At 44.3% G+C, this 26,490-nt stretch overlaps 1 protein-coding gene across 2 annotated transcripts; it reads left to right on the top strand.

Annotated features, from left to right (window-relative positions):
- Window positions 1-646: 646 nt before the first annotated feature.
- RSPH1 (radial spoke head component 1) lies at window positions 647-21,649 on the top strand. Of its 2 annotated transcripts, XM_075912237.2 has the most exons (9): window positions 647-803; window positions 3,940-4,053; window positions 4,174-4,279; window positions 6,903-6,993; window positions 8,952-9,087; window positions 9,388-9,459; window positions 17,528-17,699; window positions 18,186-18,311; window positions 21,465-21,649. In XM_075912237.2, the coding sequence occupies exons 1-9, from the start codon at window positions 750-752 to the stop codon at window positions 21,536-21,538; spliced, it is 945 nt and encodes a 314-aa protein (XP_075768352.1). In that variant the 5' UTR covers window positions 647-749; the 3' UTR covers window positions 21,539-21,649. The 2 variants fall into 2 exon arrangements, with proteins under 2 accessions (XP_075768352.1, XP_075768358.1); XM_075912243.2 differs by lacking the exon at window positions 9,388-9,459.
- Window positions 21,650-26,490: the final 4,841 nt, after the last annotated feature.

Genomic DNA, 26,490 nt, shown 5'->3' with positions numbered 1-26,490 from the left:
CACATATTATGTGCCCTTGGTTTTGCCCTGATTTAGAGATGAGTTCAAACCCCAATCCTTGTTAGAGCTGTGTTGTTGAAGACCTGCTCTATCCTAATGAGCAAATGGAGATCTGAACATGGTGTAGTCTGGCAAAGTTTGGAGTCAGCCACACTCAGAAAGTGTTAACATTTGGAATTTTGACGTGTACTCGTTTCTGTTGGAGCATAGTACTCTCCAGCCTTATAAGTGTTGGACTAAGTAAGCCATGGCACATCCGGCCTTCTTCCAGAATTGCCAAACCACACGATGCACTGATGCCCTTTATTTGTGCTCCACACTCCGCCGTGCGTGTACCAGGCTGAATGTGCCTGTGGATCTGCATTGCCTCTGTCATCCCACAACTTGCAGCACCCCCGCACCCATGTCAGCGAGAGCTACTTTCTCTGTGCCTCGTGTCCTGCCCCATGCCGGGTGTCTCCCGTGTGCCAGGCCCTAGGCCCCCCTTCCTGCCCCTCGTGCGCCCGGCCAGGACCGTGCACTGGGGCGCAACGCGGGACGCCCTCTTCGGCCCGACCGCGGCGTCCTCTCCCCATCCCCCCCTTCCCCGCGCCCAGCCTGGGCTCTCAGCACCGGGGACAGCAGCACGCGCCCCGGCGCGGGGAGGGGGCGGAGCCCTGTGCCTGTTGCCATGGCGACGGCGCGCGCCTGCCTCCTGCGCGGCCGGCGGTTTCCATGGTGACGGTAACGCCGCGGGGCCCGGCCGGAGCATGTCGGACTTGGGCTCGGAGGAGTTGGAGGAGGAGGCGGAGAGCGACTTGGGGGTCAGTGCGGGGCCCGGCGCTGCCCCCCCCCCCAGGGCCCGGCGGCGGCAGCGGGGCAGGCCGCATGCAGGGCCCGAGGCCGCGCCCCCCCCCATCACCCTCCCGCCTTAGATCCCAGCGCAGAGCGCCCCCAGGCCAGCCCCCCCCCCCGCAGAGCCCGCGCCCCGCTGCGTGCCTGGGTAGCCAGTGCCCCTCCCCCGCTGCCCGCCACTGTTAGCCTGGGGCGGAGGGTGGGGAATTGGGAGAACCACTGGGGGCTGGTTGTGTCTGTGCCTAGGGTTGCCAGATGGTTGAAACAAAAATACGCGCCCCCGCCCCCGCCCCCGCCCCCGCCCCAAAAGAAACCACCAGGAAAAAATTCTGTTGAAGAGAAAAAAAAAAAAGGGGGGGGGGGGAGACCAAAGTTGTTGAGCAAGAAAGACTCCAAGGACATTAAAACAGCATGTCCCCTTTAAGAGGGATAAGAACAGGGGAGCAGTTGAGCACTAAAACCGAGGGGAAAGCATTTTGTTCTGGCAGCCTTGGGGAGCCAGGTAAGCATGGGGGCGGGGGCGGGGGCGGGGGCGGGGGCGGGGGGGGGTAGAGGCAGAGGACGCCGCGGTCGGGCCGAAGAGGGCGTCCTGAGTTGCGCCCCAGTGCACGGTCCTGGCTGGGCGCACGAGGGGCAGGAAGGGGGGGCCAAGGAGGGCTCGGGAGGGGGGGGGGGAAGGTCAGGCACTGAGTGTTTGTAGAATTGCCAGGTGCCCGGCATTCTTGCCTCCTAGCTGGGGAAAAATTCAGAGGATACTAGACATCTCAGGTGTCCAGTAGTCTGAATTTTTTCACCTATCTGTGCTCCAAGGGAAGGTTCAGGCCTGACTTGTTCACAGCCGGTGTCAGTAGCCTCCTGGGGAAAAAGCAGAGGGGAAAGTGAGCGCTTGCCAGCTGAGCTGTGGCAAAAGTCAACAGGGAGCAACTTAAGGAACTGGCAGGGAGCTGGGTTGCAATAGGACGGTTCTTGTATGAAATTCTAAGTTAGGGTATGTCTACACTGCAACACTATTCCGAAATAATAGTGTCAAAATACTGTCAAGCTGGAGGACTTGTTACTCGACTCCTGTAACCCTCATTTTACGAGGACTAAGAGAAGTCGGAGGAAGAGTGCTCTATTTCGAAATTAGTGCTGTGTGGACATTCTCTATTTCAAAGTAAGATACGCAATTGACATAGCTCAAGTTGCGTACCTTATTTCGAATTAAGTCCTGCTGTGTAGATGTACCCTTACTTTCACTGCTGGGAACAAGTATTCAATAATGGGCTCTTCATTCTTGCAGAGAAAGGATCCCAGGGCTGGAAGTTGTGTCAAGACCGATTCAAACTGGAAATATGGCAGACCTTGTTAACAGGGAGAGTAATTAACCACTGGAACAACTTAGAAAGAGTCCTGGTGGGGTCTCTATCATTGGCCATTTTTTAAATCAAAAGAGGATGTTTTTCTAAAAAAATCTGCTCTAGGCATTACTTGGCAGACATTTTGTGGCCTGTGTTGTGTGGGGCTCAGATAAGATTATAACAGTCCCTTTGAATCTATAAAGCTTCTCTTTCCCAGGCAGAGCCCCAGTCCATAACTATATGGCATATTAACAAAAAAATGACCCATTAGACATTATTATACTAACATATTTTTAGTTTTGTAACACTCCAAAGAACTGAATTTGTAGTTACTCACTGTTGCATATTTTAAGAGTCAATCATATTCTAATCAAAGTTAACAGACAGCTTGCCATTCATGTCAATCAGAGTAGGAGCAGAGCCGTGGATGAGGATGACACGGGATATTGGATTTGTAGTATTAAACTATGAAAAAAATTCTCTGTTATGCTGGATTCTCAAAGCCATGAGATGTTTATCTCAAATAAAATGCTTTTTAAAATAAGAAATCTTCTTACTATATAATTAGAAATGTGCATCTGTCCGAGTGTGAGTGCATTTGTTCAAGAACTCCTCCTAAGCAATAAGAGGTAGGATCACCAAATTCGGTATTCAGATTTCTTTTGTCATACCTTAAAGCAAGGTGAGGGTTTGGCTGTACCAGGACAATGGGATGTGCCTGGAATTGGATTGTTTCTCAAAAAATGGAAAGAGAAGAGTCTGACAGGAGAGACAGTTATGCTGCAGAATGACCACAGAGGGGAAGCAAGGAGCCAGAGATAGAGACTGGGACAGTGATAACTCCATTGGGCCAGCAAGGGTGGAGAAAGGGATAGCTATCTACTATATATTTCAGAGCGTTTGTTTGTGTGTCTGTTGTGTGTCTGTCTGACCTGCAGCCTGGGGACATGCTCCCCTCTCTCAGCTATGCCCGCTTCAGTGCAGCGGCCATGGAGGAGCTTCTCACTTGGCCCCAACCTGCTGCTGTGAGAGAGGGCTGGGGTTGTCCTCTCTCTCTGGGGCAGTCTGTACACTGAATCTCTCATCCCCAGCCCCACCCAAGAGCAATAATTTAAATGAAGAAAAACAAAACTTATTTGAGCTAAGGACCTGGGTAAATCTTCTAGTAATCTTATAAACACAATGATGTCCTTAGTTGCTATGTTCTCTTGGAGTATATACTTTAGTGGAACTCAGTCATGAAGGTTTGCTAAGCTACTGTATTTGATGGAGTTGTAGAAATAAAAAGGACTTTTATGAACAGGGCTTGACAAAGTATTGAATCTACTTGCCCATGGCGAGTAGATTTCAGCCAGGTGCACCGTTCATTTGCAGTGCGCGCATACACAATGTGAGTCTTGTGCATGCACAGTGCGGGGCTGGCGAGCGGCTTTCGCCACTGTTCATCAAGCCCTGTTTATGAAGTCCTGGTATTTTTCTATGGTATTTAGTGTTTCTTTCAACTTGCTGCAGCTCCCAACACATTTCAGTAGTTTGCTGGCAGAAGACACCTTTGGTTATCAGTAGGATTTGGTGGGTTGGTGCGTGCAAGATATTCACTGTAGCTACCAATAGAATTCTTGGCCTAGTGCCTTTCTGGGACTCAGGGAGAAAAGAATTTGTTCAGGACACACAATTGGCTTCCTGTTTGTATTCCTGTTCAATTCAGGTTAACTTTCCCCTCCCCCATCTCTTAACCACTGAATGGCTTGTTCCATTTAACCAGGAATATGAAGGTGAACGCAATGCAGCTGGTGAACGACATGGACATGGAAGAGCACGATTACCCAATGGTGATACATATGAAGGAGAATATGCCAATGGTCTGAGAAATGGGCGGGTAAGATAATTATAAATGATTGTTTTGGAAATCATGCATGTATTTCAGCAGTCCCATTAGTTTAGATACTTCATTATCATTTTAATTCAAAATACTGTATCTACACCAAATATATTTCAGGGGACCTACAGATTTAAAAATGGTGCTCGCTACATTGGAGAATTCTCTGAGAACAAAAAGCATGGTCAAGGAATTTTTATGTATCCAGATGGATCAAAATATGAAGGTAAAATGTGAATCTTTTGTTGGACAGAATTATGAATATTTAAATATTCGAGAAGATTAAATGCTTCAGTGGAATTATGTGAAACAACGAGTCAGGCAGCATATTATTGCCTCAATCCAGATAATTGTCACAAAACTTTTTTCGTTCTTTATTTTTGCCTCCCCATAAATGTTAGGAGATGAGTTTAAAGATGATTTTGGTAACAGTTTAATCTTGCCAAATAATGTGATCAAGTGGAATGCTTCATTATATTTAGTGTTGAGCAAATTCTTTACACCATTAATTAGAATCAGAGTAGGAATTATGTTAAAAATAACAGCCCAAGAACAGCATGATAAGAATATTAGTTTACAAGTAATGGTTATGCTGACAGTCAGGTTGAGAACATTTTCGGATTCTTTCAAAGAGCCATGGGTTCTGAAAATTGTAAAAATATAGGATTCAGTTATCCCCAGCATCCAAGAAAACAGCAGAGAGTGAAGACTAGGGAGGAGCTAATCACAGCTCACAATTTTTCAGCCTCCTAAAGTTGTAAATTAAAGCTTCAGGAAGGCAGTTTAATTTACCCTATTGGCAGAAAATCCATCTTCTTTCTTTCCTGGACATGGCTCCCTCCCCTGACTTGTCTCCATCCCCGTATACCAAATGCAATACTGCCAGCAGAATGAATGTAAGCTGTTGCAGAACTCTAGACAGGCAGAGATTGCCCTAGAATCTTACAACACAATTATGTGGCTAGAGAGCTTAGACTGAAAAATCCAGCCCTTAAAGCTTAATTAAAAAAATACTGTTTACCCATCGGGAGAATATTTATTTATTTATGTATTTATTTATATGTATATTTATTGGTGGGATTGCCAACAGCAGGGGAGGAGCCCTTACACCAGTAATGCAGACCACATTCCCTAATATTTACACACCTAACAACTTTGTGTTAGCTACAGCAAATGCTTACACTGAAAAAACTGTGCGTATATACAACCTTGTTTTAATGTCATGTTTCAGAGAGAAACAAGGGAAGTTAACACCAAATGACCTCTTTATGGGCAACCAGTGAATGCTCTGTGTTCCACATTTTGAGTCATTATGATAAATATTCTACTGTAGCTCCTCATTCTGGAAGTAGCAAGAGTCTTTTCTCTCCTCTGTGCACTTTTACAAGTGTGCAGTTCAGGAGAAGTTAGAGATCCAGAGGCAGAAAGCCTTACATTTTATAGGTAGATAAGAAATCTGCTACTTAATAGAAGCACCACCACAAAATGTAAACATTCTGACTTATGATTATGCATTCACCAGGGAGTTTTAAACTAGGTTCAACAGGGGCAGGTGACTAAAGACCACAGGTAAGTGAAAAACATGGAGACCTGGGAGATAGGTAAGAAATTGTGGGAGGGAGGGAGAAGAGGGAATGGGCTATAACACTAGAGATAATGGAAATACAAGACAAAATCAAATCAGTATCTTAGTTGTCTGTATACAAATGTAAGAAGTATGGGGGAATAAGCAGGAAGAATTTGAAATGCTAGTAAATAAACACAATAGGAGGTATCACAAAGACTCGGTGGGATGATACACATGATTGAAATATTGGCATAGAAGTATACAGCTTGCTCTGGAAGGACAAGTAGGGAAAAATGGAGGAGGTGTTGCCGTATATATTAAAAAGGTATGTACTTAGACTGAGGTTGAGATGGACATAGGAAACAGACTCACTGAGAGTCTCTGGGTTAGGTTAAAAGGGGTAAAAACAAGAGTGATGTCATACTTGGGTGGGTCTACAATAGTTCAGTTAACCAGGAAGAAGAGGTGGATGAGGCTTTTTTTAAACAACCAGAAAAATCAACCAAAGCACAGGACTTGGCAGTGATGAGGAACTTCTCAACTATTTAGACATCTGTGGAGAAAATAACACAACAAGGCACAGATTATCCAACAAGTTCTTGAAATGCATCAGAAACATTTTGTTTTAATTTCAGAAGGCAGAGAAGGCTTCTGGGGAGGGGGGGGGGGAGCAATGTTCCAGATTTGATTTTAACAAATACGGAGAGGTACTGGTTGAGAATTTGAAAGTGGAAGGCAGCTTGGGTGAAGGTGATAATGAAATCATAAAGTTCATGATTCTAGGGAATGGTAGAATGGAAAACAGCAAAATAAAGACAATGGATTCTAAGGCGGCAGACTTTAGTAAACTCTAGGAGCTGGTAGGTAAGATTCCATGGGAAGCAAGACTAAGAGGAAAAACAACTGAAGACAGTTGGCAGTTTAAAAAAAAAATGTTAAGGGTGCAAAAGCATACTATTCCACTGTGTAGAAAAGATAGGAAGTATGGCAAGAGACCATCCTGGCTTAACCAGGAGTTCTTGAATTATCTAGAAATAAAAAAAAGAGTTGTATAAAAAGTGGAAACTAGGACAAAATACAAAGGATAAATATAAACAGAAGAAGTATGTGAGGGCAAAATTAGAAAGGCAAAGACACAAAAGGAGCCCAATTAATCTAGAGATAGAAACAGTAACAAGAAAACATTCTACAAATATATTAGTAGCAAGAGGAAGACCAAGGACAAGTTAGGCCCATTGCTCAATGAAGAGGGAGAAATAATAACAGAAAATGTCTATTACAGGAGAATGGGTGGAAGACCAAAGACATGGAAATGGAGTTTACTCCTATATGAATGGAGACATCTACACTGGAGAATGGTCCAGCCACTATAGGTTTGTTTCATTATTATGGTGAACTTTCAGTTTTCTTGAGGAAGTAAAAAAATGTTGTCTTTAGAGTTATGGTTGTCCTTTTGAAAAAGAGAGTTGTGGGAGGGTCTTGATCCATAGAAAGAAAAGTACTGTGAATTTTTCCTGAATGACAGGCAGCATCCATAAGCATTGCCTCCCGCCCAGAATGTGCTGTGTATGGAATGTCCAGGCACTGTGTGTTGAAAGGAAGGATCTGCTGGCTTGAGCATCTTTGAAGAGGCACTTCAAAAGCCAAAGGTCTGTGGCTGAGTTGGTGATGCCATGACTTTGAGGAGCATCTGAAGCAAGGAAGGTAGAAGGTAGAAAGAAAGGGTTGTGAGAGGAAGAAGGGGCTGATCAGCCCATCGGTGAGGGAAAGGCTGGGGGTGTGGGAGAAGGTGTATAGTCTCCAAAGGTGTCTTGCTGAGGAAGTGCCTGGGAGGAAGGAAAGGGCTGTTGGTGCATGCAGCCAAAGACTTTTGGAAAGACAGGCAAAAAAGCAGTGCTGTTGCTGGTGGTGTGGGGTAGACTGGCCATAGGTGGTCTCTTTGAGCAGGATATACAGGGTGGGCCTGCCCCTTTCCTTGTTAGTATAAAAGTGAGTATCCCTGCCTGTCATGTGAGTGACCAGGATTTTGGAGGTTGATGCCCTTTTGCATGGAAAGAGATACTATGTTGCCTGGCCAGCAGGTTCTTCATCTTCCCCGTTATGGGGACTTGCATTGTGCTAATTTTCATCTCCAAACAGACAATGACCTGCAAGGCCACTCCCCACGGGCTTTCCCTAGCAAAAGCCTCTACTGCACCTTCCACCATTGGGGCCAGCTTCAAGACTTTGCCTGTTGGGGCAAGCTGTGGAGTGGCAAAGAGAAATTCTCTGGCCAAGTGCACGAGGACAATGGCTGAGTCAAATAGGATAGTAAGGGACAGAGAGAAGTGGACCAGCAGTAGGTCTTTTCGTTATGATGGTATGTGTGACAGTCACAGGAAGACTTGAGAAATCTCTGTGGCTCTATGCCAGGTAGGTGGCCACCTCAAGAGCACTGAGCTAAGCATTTTTCACTTATCTAACGCAGCACAAATGAGTTATCTGTGATCGTATAGTGGCTAGCTCTCTGAGCTGGGGCCAAAGCAGCCTTGGCTTGAATGGAAAAATGGGGGATCACCTCACTGGTGTCTTGTGGCTCAGCCTGATTGTGTCCATGTGTAAAGAGAGCCAGGTGTTCCATTTTGGATTGAGAAGGGAAAGTGTGTGTGATAGGCAACCAAATCTAGTTTACAATGTATGGAAAGCCTGCAATAACATATCTCATGTAAATAGAGCTAGACAAATATGAATGAATGAAGATGTTGTTGGGGCTGGAAATATGGACTAATGAGGCACTTGTTTTAGTCATATGTTTAATACATTAATATTGCAAAAAAAATCCTGCTCTTTAAAGTATAGTAATACGGGTTGGACTTCCCTGGTCTGGCACCCTCAGGACCTGACTGATACCAGATGAGGGATTTTTTCTAGACCAGGGGAGGTCATTTCTGGTCCTCCTGCTGCCAGCTCCCTTCCCTCACCCTGCCACCAGGTTTCCTGGCTCTTCCTGCAGCCCACCTGAGCCACCACCCTCCTGCTGGAACCCAGCTGAGCCATGCACCAGCTCCCAGACCCCACAGCTCAGCTGATCCATGTGTTAGCTCAAGGCCTTCCTTCCCCACAGCCTAGTTGAGCCACATGCTGGGCTTCTTGCTCTGCCCCCAGCAAGGCCATGCATTGCCCTCCCCCGCATATCACTGAGTTCCCACCCCACTCTACCCATCCAGCATTCCAGGATTCCCTGATCCTGGAACATCCATTATCCTTCAGGACCACGGATGTTGCCAGACCAGAGAGTTCCAGTTTATAGAACTGCAATCTATATAATGCAAAATTATTATTTGCCATTTAGGCATGGACAAGGTACGTATCTCTATGCAGAAACTGGCTCTAAATATGTTGGTGGCTGGGTAAATGGGCAACAGGAAGGAGCAGCTGAACTTATTCATCTAAACCACAGATACCAGGGCAAGTTTGTGAATGGAAATGTAAGTATGCTGGAAAATGCTATTTGAATTTGAAAATTAGAACATGTTGTTCTGGTGTGGACTGTTTATATTAAAAATATAAACAAAGATCCTTGTTTTTCCCAGTATTCTTTGAACCATAATGTAATAGATATAAATGAACAAGGCGTATGCAAAATTTCTCCAAAGTTTTTTTCACATTTTATTTTTAAAATTCTGAAAAATGCATGATATTGTGTTGTCATCTTCTGTATTTTTTGTTACTTCTTTAGAGTTTGCTAACTTTAAAGACTTGCTAACTTTATGTTTCTCTTTGCACAGCCAATAGGTAGTGGGAAGTATGTTTTTGATATTGGGTGTGAACAGCATGGTGAATACACACATGTAGACCAGGTAAATAATATAATACAGACTATACTATATGTTAGAAAACTCAGCAAGTCATGTCAGCCTATTCAGATATAGTCTATCTAGATCACGACAGGTACTGTGCATTTAAAAAGTCTAACAGCTTTAGAAATATGTGCCTTTCTAAGCAACAAAGTAAATAAAAAAAACTTGTCTGGCTAATGTGCTGTGTGCGCCCTAACAGATGAAGGCCCCATTACTGCTCCCATTGCAGACACTAAAAGTTTTGCCGTTGAGTTCAGTGAAAGCAGGATCATTCCCCAAAGGTGCTAGCAATATATCAAGTCAGACAGAGTTTTGATTTGACTTTGGCTTTTATTTTGAAGACCCTATGTCCCTGTACCAGAAATTACCTGGCCACAGAGCTTGTTTATATACATTCATATGGTTATCATGAGACACTTTAACACTAGGGTTGCCAGGTAGATCCCGCCAAAAAACTGAACACACTTGATTGGACGGGAGGAGAGGAGGACCTGGAGGAAGGGGGGCGGGAAGCAGAGCTGGTTGGGGAGGGAGGTGCAGCCACTGGGCTCAGCTGGAGTTCTTTGGGCCGCGCCTCCGGCAGGCACTCCCTTTAGTTGCGAGCAGAAGCTGGGCAGGGGAGGGGCTGGGAGTCACTCTCCCTGCCCGGCTTCTGCATGCAACCAGAGGCTCCCAGCTGGGAGGCGGGACCGAGATTGGTGCTGGGGGCCTCTGGTTGTGTGCAAAAGCTGGTCAGGGGGAGTGTCTGGGAGTCCCAGCCCCCACCCTGCCCCTCCTGGCTTTTGCTCGCAACCAGAGCCAATCGTGGCCTCACCTCCCAGTCACTCCCCCGCCCCCACCAGGCTTCCGTCCAGCGCCCAGCTGGGAATTCAGAAAATACCGGACATTGCACATGTCCGGTATTTTCTGATTTTTTCTACCAGACAGACGGTGCAAATACCGGACTGTCCAGTAGAAAACCAGACACTTGGCAACCCTATTTAACACTGTTCTCAGTATAGATGAGGTTAGGGCTGTCAAGTGATTTAAAAAAAATCATGATTAAATGTGCTGTTAAACAGTAATGGAAAACCATCTATTTAAATATTTGGGGTCTTTTGCATATTTTCAAATATTTTATTTCAGTTACCACACAGTGTAGTGTACCGTGCTCACTTTGTATTAATTTTTATTGCAAATATTTACATTCTAAAAACCAAAAGATATAGTATTTTTCAGTATTTTTCAATTCACCTAATACAAATACTGTAGTGCAATCTCTTTCTCATGAAAGTTAAACTTACAAATGTAGAATAATATACAAAAATAAAAACATTCAAATATAAAGTTAGGTAAACCTTTAGAGCCTAGAAAGTGCTCTCAGTTCTTGTGAAGCCAATATCTCGAACAAACAAGTTTGGTTACAGTTGCAAGAGATAATGCTTCCTTCTTCTTGTTTACAATCTGACCTGAAAGCGATAACAGACATTCGTATGATTCTCTTAGAACAGGCATTGCAAAATATTTATGCAGAAGTGAATGCTGGTATGCCCCATTGTAGCACTCCAGCAAGAAGCTGGCCAGCTGGGGTACTCAGCTGCAATGGGAGGGGTAGCATTTGCTCAGCTGGGCTCCTGAGGCCTTCTGCAGGCTGCCGTGCTCAGCAGCAAGCAGTCAGACAGGTTAGAGGGCTGGCCAAGGGTGCGACTTGCCATCCAGGACTGCCCCAGCCTTGAGCCCCGTTTCCCAGGTGTCATTCCAGGAGGTGTGAGGCTGCAGTCACATGTACTAGGCCCTTATTGCCTTTTTTCTCCTTCCCCTGACTGGAGATTGAGGGGAGAGTTCAGAGCCTGCTGCATTCCTCTCACTCCTGCCTGCCTAGAGGAGGGGGCAGAGGAATGCAGCAGGCTCTGCATTTTCCCCTCACTCCTTAGTCAGAGGAAGGAGAAAAAAAGCAACAGGGGCCCAGTATGTGCAACTGCAGCCCCCTCCTCCCAAAATGGCACCCTTGCCTCCCCTGCATTCATCCCTACACACTCAGTCCCCTGCCCTGAGCCTCCTGCCCTGACTTCTGAACCCCCACATCTCCGAATCCTGACTCCTGCACCCCGTATGCCCCAGCCTCTGCCCTGAGCCCCTCCTCATACCCCAAACCCTGTCTCTTGCACCCCCACATTCCTAACCCTGACTCCTGCACCCCCCCACACTCTCAGCTCCTCCTCATCTCCAAGTTCCTGCCCTGACTCTTGCTCCCCTCTCAACTCTCCCTGTCCTGAGCCCTCCACACTCCACCCCGCACCTACATTTCTTATAGGTATTATTGTATTGCACCCCCTCCCCATCCTCCTTTCTTGAGTTCCCAGCGAGGGTGCAACATGACAGTATCTATAAGAAACTTAAGTTACTTTCACTCCAATATTTATGTACCAGATATACTAAAGATTCATGCTTCCCTTCATGCTTCCATCACCATTCCAAAGGACATGCACCAATCCATATTGATGGTGGTTGCTGTTAGAAAGCAGAATGGATTGATGCATGCTCATTTTCATCCTCTGAGCCAGATGCCATCAGTAGAAGGATGGTTTTCCATTTTGGTGGTTTGGGTTCTGTAGTTTCTGCATTGGAGTGTTTCTCTTTTACAGCTGCTGAAAAACACTATATCCGGCTCAGATTTTGGAAGCACTTCAGGGTACATCTACGCTGCAGCACTATTTTGAAATAATTAGTGCTATTCCAGAATAACTTAGTCTGTGTCTACACAGCAGGCAGTTATTTCAAAATAGTGTCAAAATACTGTCAAGCTGGAGGACTTCTTAATCTGACTCCTATAACCCTCAGGCTGTGTCTATACTGGCAAGTTTTTCCACAAAATCATATGATTTTGCGGAAAAACTTGCCAGCTGTCTATACTGGCCATTTGAATTTCCGCAAGAACACTGATGATCTCATGTAAGATCGTCAGTGTTCTTGCGGAAATACTGTGCTGCTCCCATTTGGGCAAAAGCCCTCTTGCGCAAATCACAAACAGCACAGTACTGTTTTCCGCAAAAAAGCCCCGATCGCGAAAATGGCCACGGACGCTTTTCCGCAATAAGTGCTTTTGCAGAAAAGCATCCTGCCAATCTAGACATGCTTTCCGAAAATGCTTTTAACAGAAAACTTTTCTGTTAAAAGTATTTTCGGAAAATCATGCCAGTGTAGACGTAGCCTCATAGTACAAGGACTAAGAGAAGTTGGAGGAAGAGTGCTCTATTTCAAAATAAGTGCTTTGTAGATGTTCTCAATTTTGAAATAAGCTTCTCTGAAATAAGCAGCGTTATTGACATAGCTCAATTTGCGTAGCTTATTTTGAGTTAAGCCCTGCTGTGCAGATGCACCCTCAAATTTTGGATGAGTGCTGTCATTATATTCAGAAATTTAAAATTGGTACCTTCTTCGCATTTTGTCAAATCTGCAGTGAAAGTATTCCTAAAATGAACAGCATATGCTGTCATCTGAGACTTCTAGAATATGAAATATATGTCAGACTGCAGGTAAAACAGCAGGAAACACACAATTCTCCCCAAAGAGTTCAGTCATATATTCAATTAATGAATTAATTTTTTAACAAGTGTTTTCAGCATGAAAGCATGTCCTCTGGGCTGGTGGCTGAGTATGAAGGGGCGTACAGATGTTTAGCACAACTACAAATCTGCCATGTGACATCCTGTTCTCACTTTCAGATGACATAGTCCATTAGAAGTGGACAGCATTATCTTGTGTAAATGTAAACAGACTTATTTCTCTTAGGGTACATCTACACTTGCTCCCTAGATCGAACTATGGATGCAAATGTAGCTGACCAAAATTGCTAATGAAGCGGGGATTTAACATCCCGCACTTCATTAGCATAATCTCGCCTGCGCACTATTCCACTCACCAGCTGATTCGAACCCGGAAATGCACTCCGGGGCACGTTAGTTCGAATCAAACCCCTTGGTTTGAACTAATGTTACTCTGCGTCCTGGAGCGCACTTCCAGGTTTGAATCAGCTGGCGAGCGGAATAGCATGTGGGCGAGAGTATGCTAATGAAGCGTGGAATATTTAAATCCCCACTTCATTAGCAATTTCGGTTGGCTACATTTGCATCCCTAGTTCCAACTAGGGAGCAAGTGTAGACATACCCAGAGGCTGTGTCTACATTTGCGCCCTTTTCCGGAAAATGGATGCTAATGAGACAAGTCGGAATTGCAAATGCTGCGGGGGATTTAAATATCCCCCGCGGCATTTGCATGAACATGGCTGCCGCTTTTTTCCGGCTCGGGGCTTTGCCGGAGAAAAGCACCAGTCTAGACAGGATCTTTCGGAAAATAAAGCCTTTTCCAGAAGATCCCTTATTCCTCTTAAAATCAGGAAAAAAGCGGTAGCCGTGTTCATGCAAATGCCTATCCCCTTAGTGATTGGCTGAACAAGAAGGACTGAGTGCATTTGTAAGCTCCAGCCTTTAACATTGTTTTGTTTTTGAGAGCAGTTACATAGGAAAAAAATCTACCTTTTAAGTTACACTTTCACAATAAAGAGATTGCAATACAGCACTTGTATACGCTGAACTGAAAAATACAATTTCTTTTGTTTATCATTTTTACAATACAACTATTTGTAATAAAAAATAAAGTGTACACTACACATTTTGTATTCTGAGTTGCAATTGAAATCCATATATTTGAAAATGTAGAAAAACATCTAGAAATATTTAATACATTTCAGTTAGGATCCTGTTGTTTAACAGTGCAATTTGAAACTGTGATTAATCACGATTAATTTTTTAAATCATAGTTACTTTTTTTTAGTTATTTGCATGAGTTAATTGCAATTAATCAACTTCTCTAATTGAGACTCATTTAAATAAGGCAGCAGTTGTCAAACTTTAGCAACCAGGCAACTCCAATTTTGATTTAAAAATTGTTGGGGACTCCCAATGTGCACTCCACTATGCTCAGCCATTCCCTGCCCCCTTCCTTGAGGCCACACCCCTATTCCTCTCCTTCTCAGAGGCCCTGCTTCCTGCTCATTTCATTTCCCCTCTCTCCATTGGTTGCTCTCCCCTACCCTCACTCACGTTCACCAGGCTGGTGCAGGAGGTTGAGGTGTGGGAGAGGGTGTGGTGTGCAGGCTCTTGGAGAAAGTTGGGTGGGGGTTCAGGCTCTGGGATGGAGTTTGAGTGTGGGAGGGCATGCAGCTGTAGGTGGGAACTCTGGGAGGCAGTTGGGATGCAGGCTGTATGCTGGGGCAAGTGATTGGGATGCAAGGGGGCAAGAGTGTGTCAGAGCAATGCTTAACTTGTGTGGCTCCCGAAAACAGCTGGCACATTCCTCTGGCACAGGCTCCTATGTGGTGGAGTGCGGGCAGGGGGGTTCTGGGCATGCTTCCATTTGCCACAGTTCTTGGCCAATGAAGCTGTGGAGGTTGTACTTGGGACAGAGACAGCGTGTAGTGAACCTCTGACACAGAGACATGCATGCATTTCTGAGAATGGCAGAGAACCAGGGGAGCCTGCATTAGCCCTGCAGGACTTTTAAGCTACGTCTACATTGGCGTGATCTTGCTCAAATACTCTTTAACACAAGAGTTCTTGCGTTAAAGTATTTGTGCAAGAGAGTGTCTACGCTGGCATGTGCCTTTGCGCAAGAGATGTGCTTTTGAACAAGAGCATCCGTGCCAGTGTAGACACTCTCTTGCGCAAGAAAGCTCCGATGGACATTTTAGCTATCGGGCTTTCTTGCACAAGAAATTCATGTTGCCTGTCTACACTGGCTTCTTGCGCAAGAACAGTTGCACAAGAGGGCTTATTCCTGAGCGGGAGCATCATAGTTCTTGCGCAAGAAGCACTAATTTCACACATTAGAACGTCAGTGTTCTTTCACAAGAACTCCTCGCCAGTGTAGACAGGCAGCATGTTTTTGCACAAAAGCGGCCACTTTGGCGCAAGATCACACCAATGTAGACACAGCCTTAGGCTCGTCTACATTGGCCCCTATTCCGTAATAGGGATGCTAATGTAGCACTTGGGAATAGGCAAATCCACGGGGGATTTAAATATCCCCCGCGGGATTTGCATTTTCATGGCTGCCGCTTTTTTCCGGCTTGTAGATAAGCCGGAGAAAAGCGCCAGTCTGGACGTGATTCTCCGGAAAATAAGCTCTTTTCCGGAGGATCTCTTATTCCCACTTTCAACTGGACCACAAGCCAAGAATGCCCATATTCAAATTATAATTCTGCCACAATTATCTGTGAAGCCTTGGGCAAGTCACAGCTGTGTTCTTATCTGTAAAATGGTGATACCACTACCTACACTAGAGGATTGTTATGAGAATTAATTAATATTTATATAACACCTTGAACATGTGAACCATTTATAACTGAAATGATTATTATTTCTCTTGTATTGCATGTTTTGGTAAGCAGCTACTACGATGTAAAACATATGCTTTGGCTTTGCTTTACATTTATTTATTAATCACATTGTATCTGTCTTCTTATATGACAAATAATCCTGCATGTTTCCTAAGTGTTAGTTTTTATTTCCAAAGAGCCCTTCCTCTATTTCTGTAAAAATACTGCAATTACATTTTGAAGTATTTAGATATTTTTAGACAAATCACTGGGAAAGATAACACTCATCTCAAGTGTATTTGTAAGCAATAAGATATGAGGGAATGTATATGGTTTTAATAATGGAACTTTTATGTGTGGTATGACATGATGAAACCTTCAGCCACCCAAGAAGTATGAGCAATATCTATTTCTTTAGGACAGAGCTCTCAGATATCTGTAAACAAGGAACAACTTGCAGCTCCACATCAGATCCCTAAATACTAGTGTGTGTTGATGTGTAATACTAGTGTGTGTTGTTGTGTGTGCTAGAGCCAGTCTCTGATGCTAGAGGTCCATGTTGGGAGAATTCGGGACTCTGGCACCCAGTGGCTTTACATCTCCTCATTTTGCCTGCATCTTCCCAGTACCTAGCCTGGCTACTTTGTGTGTGTTAAGATTTGCCCTTTAGGATGTGTCTATACTGGAGCTGGAACTGTAATTCTTGTCTGAGGTAAACGTTCCCATTGTAACTCTGGTCAAGCAGTATAGTCACAGTGGTTCAAGCAGTGGGAAGGGCTAGCTACATACCTACTATATCAGATCTGATTGTATTTTGTGGGCTTCCCTACTTCCATTTGTGCTTCTGTGGCTACACTATTTTTGGTGTGCTATCTTGATCAGCAGTAGCACAGATATGTCTATCTGAGCTAAGAAATATACCTCCAATGTAGACATACCCACAGTTCTTAAATCTAATGGATGCTAATTGAGACACATTGAAAATTAGGGCTCGGTTATGGCCTGTAAGAGCCTGAACCATATTTGGAAAGTAAAGAGCTGCACCATTGGGGTGTTGCCTAGGGACAATATACCTTTGTAAAATGAGCACCTTGGGAAGCAGAGAACAGTTTTTTATTGCATCCACACTGTTGCTTGTCCATTTCTGTATGGGTTTGGGGCAGAGAGCTGTATCACCCCACTGGAAAAACCAGGATGTATTCTCCTTCCAAAGTGTACAATGCCACTCTGAGCTCCCTAAGTACCAGACCTATGGTATAGTCTGATGTGGAAAGGAGACAGGTAATGATCCTGCCTTCTCTCCTTTCCTTTTGTGGCACTGGGAAAATGGAACAACCCAGTGCCTATAAGTACTGCATTAGGCTCAGCCCTTCTGTGAGCTGCAAAACGATTAAAGAAGGCTCTTTTGCCCTCATGGCACTGCCTCTGTTGCTCCAGATAGAATCTACTCATGAAAAAGAAAGGAAACTGGTGAGCATTAATTTTGAGATCAACAAGTGAGTGACTGCCTCAAGTTTTCTAGCTTGGAATGGTTTTCTCTCTTTTCCAAAGTTTGTGACCAATAATGTTGTTCAGTTGTTAACTATTGGCAGCTTACTGTAAAGGACTGTATTGTTCCCATTTCAAACTCAGATTTAAGTGCATTCAAACAGGTTTGTAATCATTACTTCCAGATTCCCAGTTGTAATTCTGGATTTTTTTTATATTTGTTAGGAAAAAGGGGAGGAAGAGGAAGAGGAGGAAGCTGTAGCAATTACTCCAAAATGGAAAGCAAAAAATATTACAACTTTAACCTTATGGACACCAGCAGTTGAAGAACCACCCCCGCCACCACCTCCTGAAGAGCCTCCAGCAGCAGCAGAAGAAGAGGTGCCAGCACCTTCAGGTTTGTCCTGAGGAACTGCTGGAAAACCCAGTTCCCCCAAAATTCCCCAAACTGTTTCTGCTTGATTAATTTACGATGATAAGTTATGATAAGAGAGTTGTACTTTTTGTCCATTTACAAGGTGCTAGAAATCAGCGACAGCTGAAAGTTTGAAGATTCATATTACTGCATCACATTCATATGCTTTATAATGCATACTGAGTATTCTTCCATTTGCTATAATGTGTTATTAGTAACAGAGGCAACTGTCCTGGAAAGCCTGTAACAGTAGAGAAATTATCATAATCTGACCCAGGGCCCAATATTGCAACTCTTCTATTAAGCACTTCCAGTGAAGTTAGTGGGACTACTCACATGAACAGAGGCTACAGAATTGGGTGTAAGATGTTAGCTGTTACTTAAGAATAAAAATAATGCCAAAGAGCAGATCTAGAAGGTTCTTTCCTCCTCATAGTTTGACATATATCTGCTTTTCTCCCAATTCAGTTGCTGAGGAACCTACTGAGGTTGGGGAACCTCCTGCTGAAGCTACAGAGCCCACTGAAGATTTGTCCCCATCAAAGGAGGGAGAAGAGGAGGAGGAAGGGAGCAAAGAAGATCAGGTGGATCAGGGTGAGAAAGAAAGAGAAGAATAAATGATTATAGATTGTCATTGTACATGTCAACTAGCTGAAAATGTGTCACAGTGTGGGGCAGTGTTTCCTCTAAGATTTTCCAACCAGGAGTGGAGTAATTTTTGGCTTGTGCGCTGGTTTGGATGTGTGCCCCGTGGTACCCAATTTATTAACACACACATGTTCCCAGCCACTGGAGCAGAACTCCCCCCCCCCCACACACACACCATGCAGCATGTCCCGTTCCCAGCCTCCAAAGCAGACACCCCTCTTCTCCGCCATGCAGCAGGTCCTGTTCCCAGCCCCAGCTGCCAGAGCAGGCCCTGGCCTCCACGCCAGGTGGCAGCTCCAGCCACCGGAGAAGGCCTCTCCCCCACCACCACTGGGCCACTACAGGTCCCAGACACCTCCCCCAACCACTCCCTCACCGTGCTGTCTCAGCTGGCTTCACCCACCGGAGCAGCCACTTGCCACACAAGTGCTACAGTGCAGCTCTCAGAGATGGTGGACGGAGAAAGAATTTTTTGTGCATGGCTGCACAGGTGTGCACCTTAGTGGGAACAATGGTGTGGGGACACATCATTTTGAAAGGATAATAAACTCTGTTTTTCATAAAGAGCCAAATCTCTACAAGCTGGCTTCTAATTATGTATACTCAAGTTTATATGCATTATTGTTTGAACATAATGGATATTTGAAAATTCTTTATACCAGAATTAGAGACTGGACTGACATGCCTCACAAAATGTAATCCATCACTGTGAAGCTTTTTTCCTACATGAGATGAATTTTCTCCTCAGTAGGGTGAATAAACAAAATAGAATTAAAATTCCCTAAGAAATAATGAAACAGAAAAAATAATTGTTTGGTTAAAAAGTGAAACTGACATACAGGACTTCAAACAACATTACTTATCATACAGAGCTTATTTCTGAATAAAATAAATATTATTACCATTCATGGATCTGATCTTTGTAATACACTAAATGGATTAATAGCCAGAGCCAGACCTAACCAGCACCAGAAATTTGGACATTTGAAATCTACATGGCTGTGTCTACACTGACATGAATTTCCGGAAATGCTTAAAACGGAATACTATTCCGTTTTCAGTTTTTCCGGAAAAGGAGTGTCTACATTGGCAGGCTGCTTTTCCGGAAAAGCCCTTTTTCCGGAAAAGCGTCTGTGGCCAATGTAGACGCGCTTTTCCGGAAAAGACTACTGGGCTGTCTACACTGGCCCTTTTCCAGAACAGTGTTCCGGAATAAGGACTTATGCCCGAACGAGAGCAGAATAGTTTTTCCGGAATAGCGGCTGATTTTGTACAGTAGAGCGTTGTTGCTTTTCCAGAAATTCAAGGGCCAGTGTAGACAGCTCGCAGCTTATTCCGGAAAAGCGGCTGATTTTCCGGAATAAGTGGTCCAGTGTAGACACAGCCCATGTGTATTTTGAGACTTGATCTCATTGGTGACACTTGTATACTCTCAACAGAAAGTTGAATGAATTATTAAAGAAAAGCTAGTTTTGAAAATGAAGTTATTGCTTTTTAATGTTTGGATGTTTTAAGTATAGTTTCTGAATTTTCATTGCTTTTCAAAATATTTCAAATTATTTATCAAAATTATTAGAAAGTATTGTAAAGTGAGGCTGGTGTTAAGATATATTTTATGAGTAAATCTCTGCCTAATTAAAATATGGTCTGAATATATTAAAACATGTCAGAATAAAACCTTACAAATTTGGATGTTTTCATCCATTAAATATTTGATTCTCAGTTTTCCATCAACCCATTTCATAATAAGGTGAGTTGCAAAACCAACAACAAGAGTTAGAGAGACAATTAGATAACTTGAAAATATGCTGCAACATACCATAAACATGTAGGGTGCGTCTAGACTGGCAAGATTTTAACTTGCCAGTTACCTACACTGGCAGCTTGACTTTGCGCAAGAGCACTGATGTTCTAATGTAAGAATTCAGTGCTTCTTGCGCAAATACTTTGACGCTCCCGCTCAGGGATAAGCCCTCTTGCGCAAGAGGGCCAGTGTAGACAGGCACCTTAATTTTTTGCGCAAGAAAGCACGATGGCTAAAATGCTTTTTGCGCAAAAGCATCCGTGCCAATCTAGACACTCTTTTGCAGAAATACCTTTCTGTTAAAAGTATTTCCGCAAAATCATGCCAATCTAGACGCAGACATAGAGCTATGTTTTTTATTTCAGTAGAGTTATGTTCACAAAGAATTTGGCTCCTAATATACCGAAAGTGAAGATACTGACTATAAACATACTTTTCAGGCCTCATTATTATTTTATTGGTGGACGTTTTCTACTAATGAAATATTGATTGAACAGCCTACACTTCAGAATCAGTTCATTTAAGTCCTACAGCAGTCTGTTGATGAGCCCAGGACTAAGAATATAAATTCCATATTTATGTCCTTATTTGTTTACCATAGGGTCTTTACTTTGGTAATGCAAAGACAGCAAGTGGATTCAAAACAATTTAATTGTAATAGGGATTTTGTTATATTCCATATATGCTTCTCTTCTAACTAGAGTAGGATTTTCTAAAGCACTCCACTTAGGCTCACTTCTAATAACTAATGGCTACGTCTAGACTGGCATGATTTTGCGCAAATGCTTTTAACAGAAAAGTTTTTCCGTTAAAAGCATTTGCGCAAAAGAGCGTCTATATTGGCACAGATGCTTTTGCGCAAAAAGTGCTTTTGCGCAAAAGCATCTGTGGCCAGTCTAGACGCGATTTTGTGCAAGAAAGCCCCAATCGCCATTTTCGCCATCAGGGCTTTTTTGCGCGAAACAGTTCTTCCCTGTATACACTGGCCCTCTTACACAAAAACATTTGAGCGAGAGGGCTTATCCCTAAGAGAGAGCATTATAGTATTTGCGGAAGAACACTGACAATCTTACATTAGATCGTCAGTGTTCTTGCGCAAATTCAAGCGGCCAGTTTAGACATCTGGCAAGTTTTTGCCAGTCTAGACGCACCCAATGAGTGGACCATATATGTAAGAAATCTGCATTATGTTTTCCAGGATTAAGGTATTACTACAATGAATGAATGAATTATAGAAGATTTCAACTCTATTATTTTACTAAGTGTACCACTAATTTCATATTTTCCTTCAATAGTAAATACTAGTTTGGAAGAGAAGGAAGAAGAATCAAAGGAGTCAGAGGAGGCAGATACAAGTAAAGAAGAATAAAACTAAATAAGGAAATTACATGGAAAACAGTTGGGTATCATAGCCCTGTATAATTTGTACTTAATTGAACGTTCTGTTACATTGTTATGAATAAACATATTTTTCTGGGTACTTTGTGTAGAAAATGCCTACTTGGGAGTTTTTCTGAACTCAGAGTTTATGAGTTCCAATTCTGAGTCCATTTTATTTGCTCCATACAGTATATATAACAACTGTTTGAACCCAGCAGGACTCCACTCATGGACAGAGTTATTCATTTGTGTAAGTGGTTACAAGATTAGGGTGTATCTTTAGACTCTGTCACATTATTACTTTAAAATGGAGCATACACAAATGACAAGAAAAATTCTCAGACCATTGTTCGCTAAGGGTATCTCTACACTACAGTGTTATTTCGAAATAATGCGTCTACACACAAAATGCATTTCGAAATAGCATTTGCTATTTCGAAATAGTGCGTCCACTCTGAGTGGAAGCTGAATCTCATTTAAGGTCGGCCGGAACCACGTCCGGCAGGGCATCTGGTCAGGAGTAACTTTGTGTGGCTGCTGCCTGTGGCTATCTGAAGCCTGTGCTTAAAGGGACCCCCCCGCCCCTGGACAGCCGGTTCTCAGGTTTCCCTGCTTGCTTGCCTACCTCGATGAGGGACAGCAAAGCATTTTGTTTCTGCGTGCTCTGGTTGCCCTCACTCTGGACATCACAGCACTCTGCAACATGGAGCCAGAGCTGCCCCTAGGCACTCTGGTGCTTCTCTTGGACGTGTTGCTGTGAGCCTGGCTGCACTTTCTGCAGGCTGCCATCCGGGAAGTCCATCGGGGGGCTGTCAGTGTCCAGGAAGCCCTGCGGGAGAGCTTCCACCCTGAGGAGCACTAAGAGCCTCCCTGGTCTGCCCCACTGGGGGCTTGTGCCTCATTCCTCCCTCACATCCTTCCACTTACCCCTCCCTAACCCCCCTTCCTGATGTCAAATAAAATACACATATTTTCATGAACACAAACTCTCTTTATTTAACAAAACTGGGGAGAGAGGGAATGAAACTCTGGTGAGACTGGGGAAAGGAGGCAGGAGAGGGGAGAAGAGAGGTTGGGAGAGGGGTGGGGGAAACCTGGGAGGAGGGAGCTGGAAGGGGGAAACAAGGGAAAGAAGAAGGAGGTGAATTGGTGAATCATGAGATAACAATGTTACTGAAACAGAACTAAATATTTTAGTCCTAAATAGGGATGTCAACATGAAGATGACTACACGATTAACCAATAAGCCTTGTTTTATCGGTTAATCCTGTCAACTACATGAATTCCACCCCTCCCCTTGCTGCCTCTGTATGAGAAGCAGCAAGAGGGGAGGTGGGAGCTGGTGTCCACGGGGAGACAGCTTTTAAGCCAGCTCTCCATGAGCACTGGATCTGATAGGGAGGCAGCAGCACAAAGTGGGTGGTAAACAAGCAGGAGTCGATATGCATGAGGAGCTGGCTTTCAAGCCAGCTCTCTGCATGCCAGCTCCCCAAACCTTCCTCTCTCCTCCTTCCCCCCTGCACTGCTGCCTCTCTGTCAGAGGTAGCAGATAGAGGGGGGACAGGGGAAGCTGCTGTGGAGCAGCCTCTGTCCACGGTGTGCCCAGGCTTGCCACAGACAGAGACAGCTCTGCAACAGAGTCCCCGTCTGCAGGGGGATCTGCACTCCCTGGGGACAATCACAGAGTATGTCTACACTACAGCGCTAATTCGAACTAACTTAGTTCGAATTAGTTAATTCAAACTAAGCTAATTTGAACTAACGTGTCTAGAACTAAAAACTAGTTCGAATTAGCGTTTTGCTAATTTGAATTAGCATGTCCACATTAAGTGGACCCTGAACCGGGCTTAAGGATGGCCGGAAGCAGTGCCGGCAGGGCAACAGAGGAGGACATAGAGCGTGGAGATGCTTTCTCAGGCTAGCCGAGGGCTGCGCTTAAAGGGTCCCGACCCCCACCCCGGACAGACAGTTCTCAGGGGTGCCCTGCTTGCAAAGCAGTCCTGGCTTGGAGTGCCCGGAGTACCCACACTGGGCACATCACAGCACTAGGCTATCAGACCGGCTGCACTTGCCGCAGGCTGCCATCTGGGGAGAGGGGGTAATTGGGGGGCTGCAGGAGAGCTTCCACACCCAGAAGCCCGCAGAGCCAGCCCAGTCCTCCCCATCGGGGGCTCGTACCCCATTCCTCCCTCACCTCCTTCCACTTACCCTTCCCTAGCCCCTTTTCTTGATGTACAAAATAAAGGACAATTGTGTTAAAAATGGAATCTGTCTTTATTGAACAAAACTGGGGGAGACTGGGAAAAGGAGGTGGGAGAGGGGAGGGCAACTACAATGATCAGGGGTTGGGAACAGGTCCCATATGAAGAGAGGCTAAAGAGACTGGGACTTTTCAGCTTAGAAAAGAGGAGACGGAGGGGGGACAGGATAGAGGTCTATAAAAGCAGGAGTTGGGTGGAGAGGGTGCATACAGAAAAGTTCTTCATTAGTTCCCATAAAGAAGGACTAGAGGACACCAAAGGAAAGGAATGAGTAGCAGGCTTCAAACTAGTAACAGAAAGTTGTTCTTCACAAAGCAAAGAGTCAACCTGTGGAACTCCTTGCTGCAGGAGGCTGTGAAGGCTAGAACTAGAACAGAGTTTAAAGGGAATTGAGATCAAGTCATGGAGGTTGGGTCCATGGAGTGGTATTAGCCAGGGGGTAGGAGTGGTGTCCCTGCCCAAGCTTTGTGGAAGGCTGGAGAGGGATGGCACGAGACAAATGGCTTGGTCACTGTCTTCGGTCCATCCCCTCCAAGGTCCCTAGGGTTGGCCGCTGTCGGCAGACAGGCTACTGGGATAGATGAATCTTTGGTCTGACCCAGGACGGCCATTGTAAGCTCAGGGCTCAGGATCGGGGGTCTCACTGGAACACCTTGATTTTCATGCACACCTGCTCCTGGGTGGCCAGGCTGGCAGCTCTCCTGCCCTAGATGGCCACTTTCCTGTGCGTAGTGCGGAGATCGTGGACGAGGTCCACGATGTCCGCATTAGCCCAGGCGGGTGCCCGCCTCTTGTGGTCCCGGGCAAGCTCCCGGGAGCCACCAGCCTGGTCCCGGGAAGAGTGGGAGGGCTGGGGGGCATCGGGTGGCTGGCTCAATCTGTGCCAGGTGCAGGGTCTGCTGGCTGGGTGCTGGCAGGCTTGCACCTGGCACGGGCACCGTAGCTAGCCCGTGCCCCTTTAAGGAGTCCGGGGCCGGGAGGGGGGCAATAGAGTTTCCCTGGTGTTGGCCAGAGTGGCCACCAGGGAAAGCTGGGGAGGGCTAGCCTCTCACTAGTTCGAATTAAGGGGCTACACATCCCTTAATTCGAACTAGCTAGTTCGAACTAGGCTTAATCCTTGTAAAATGAGGTTTTCCTAGTTCGAACTAAGCGCTCCGCTAGTTCGAATTAAGTTCGAACTAGCGGAGCACTAGTGTAGCACCTATGAAAGTTAGTTCGAACTAACTCTGTAGTGTAGACATATCCAAACAGTTGTGTAACCACTACAATTTTCTGATTGCATGACTGTAATTACATGCTAGCTAACATCTCTACACCTAAAACTTAAACCAGGATAATTTGCATAACATTCCACATTAAGGGAAACAAGAGAAAACATTTTACTGGTAGGTTTTGAGGGTTTTTTTTATTAACATAGAAGCTATTTGAAGTTGTTGTAGAAGTTTGGAAATTAATAGCAAATTGTTAAGAAGGAAGTGATAGGTGTAAAATAAATATTGTTTATCACTTGGCATTGCAATTTTTCTCCTACCTACAATTTCTTATTAAGGAAATGCTCAGTATTTTTCTCCTATCCTTCAAGGAATTTTGTTGGCAATTCCTTAATACATTTTATGCAGAGCTTCTTATGTGGTTTTCTTGTTTAGTTATTGAAGATTTTCCCCTCTTTTTACATGGCTTTCTTGATGAATGGAAATATTATATTTCCTTTACCTTTACTACTAGATTAAGGAAAGCTTGGCTTACTAATGCAAACCTTCTTTCTCTTTTAGAAAAATCACATACATTAGAATTCTAACATATATGTAAGTTTCAAATTAATCTTATGCAAATCTGATGAATAGCTGCACAACGTATTTAATCAGTCACTGCTAACTCAAGGTCACCTTTAGTTCAAGGTGAAGTCATTCTTGGTTGGAATCGGAAATTACTTTTTTCCTAAGGCTCAGCATTAACGCTGACTTTCAAGGAACTTAAAGCATTTGTTTTATGATCATGTTTATTGGTGTATTTGGATTGTATTCCTGTTTCTATAATCCTTACTGGAGGTTATGGTACAATCTCAATGTGAAGAGAAAACTATAAAACCTGCACTCAACCAGAACAAATAAGGAAATAGCAACCAAAGTTCAGCCACAGACTTATTTAATATCGTTTTGTTCCATTTTTCTTCTTCATGTTGCTATAGCATCATTTTTATCCTTAGCACTGGGAACTGCATGACCTCTAGTGGCATGACTACAAACTTCATATCCTCATATGTATAGTGCAGCCAAGACTGCTCAGAACATTTCCCCACTTTCCTCAGAGACCTGAAGTTATACCATCTTTGTTGTTTCAACATCTTTCAGCAGTATGTTTCAGCTTGCTTATGCCTAATAACTAATTTTGACCCTGAATAAATAAATAATTTTCCTTTAGTAAAAACTAAACATCAGAAACAAGCACCTAAATAAGACTCTCAGGCTAGGTCTAGACTACAGAGTTTTTCTGGGCTACTGGAAGTATCCCGGAAAAACTCCGCCACATCCAGTGAATGTGTCTGCTCTTCCGAATTTTTTTGCGGAAGAGCAGACACGTTCTTTTGGAAGCCCTGTCTTCCTCGTTTCACAAGGAAGGGCTCTTCCAAAAGAGGAGTTTTTTCTGAAATTTGGCTCAGTGTTGTTGGGCCAAATTTCAG

The sequence above is a fragment of the Pelodiscus sinensis genome, chromosome 1 (genome assembly GCF_052426305.1).
Source record: "Pelodiscus sinensis isolate ZL-2025 chromosome 1, ASM5242630v1, whole genome shotgun sequence".
Taxonomy (NCBI): Eukaryota; Metazoa; Chordata; order Testudines; family Trionychidae; genus Pelodiscus; species Pelodiscus sinensis.
The sequence above is the reverse complement of the archived record's forward strand: the minus strand, read 5'-3'. Positions and strand labels throughout refer to the sequence as shown.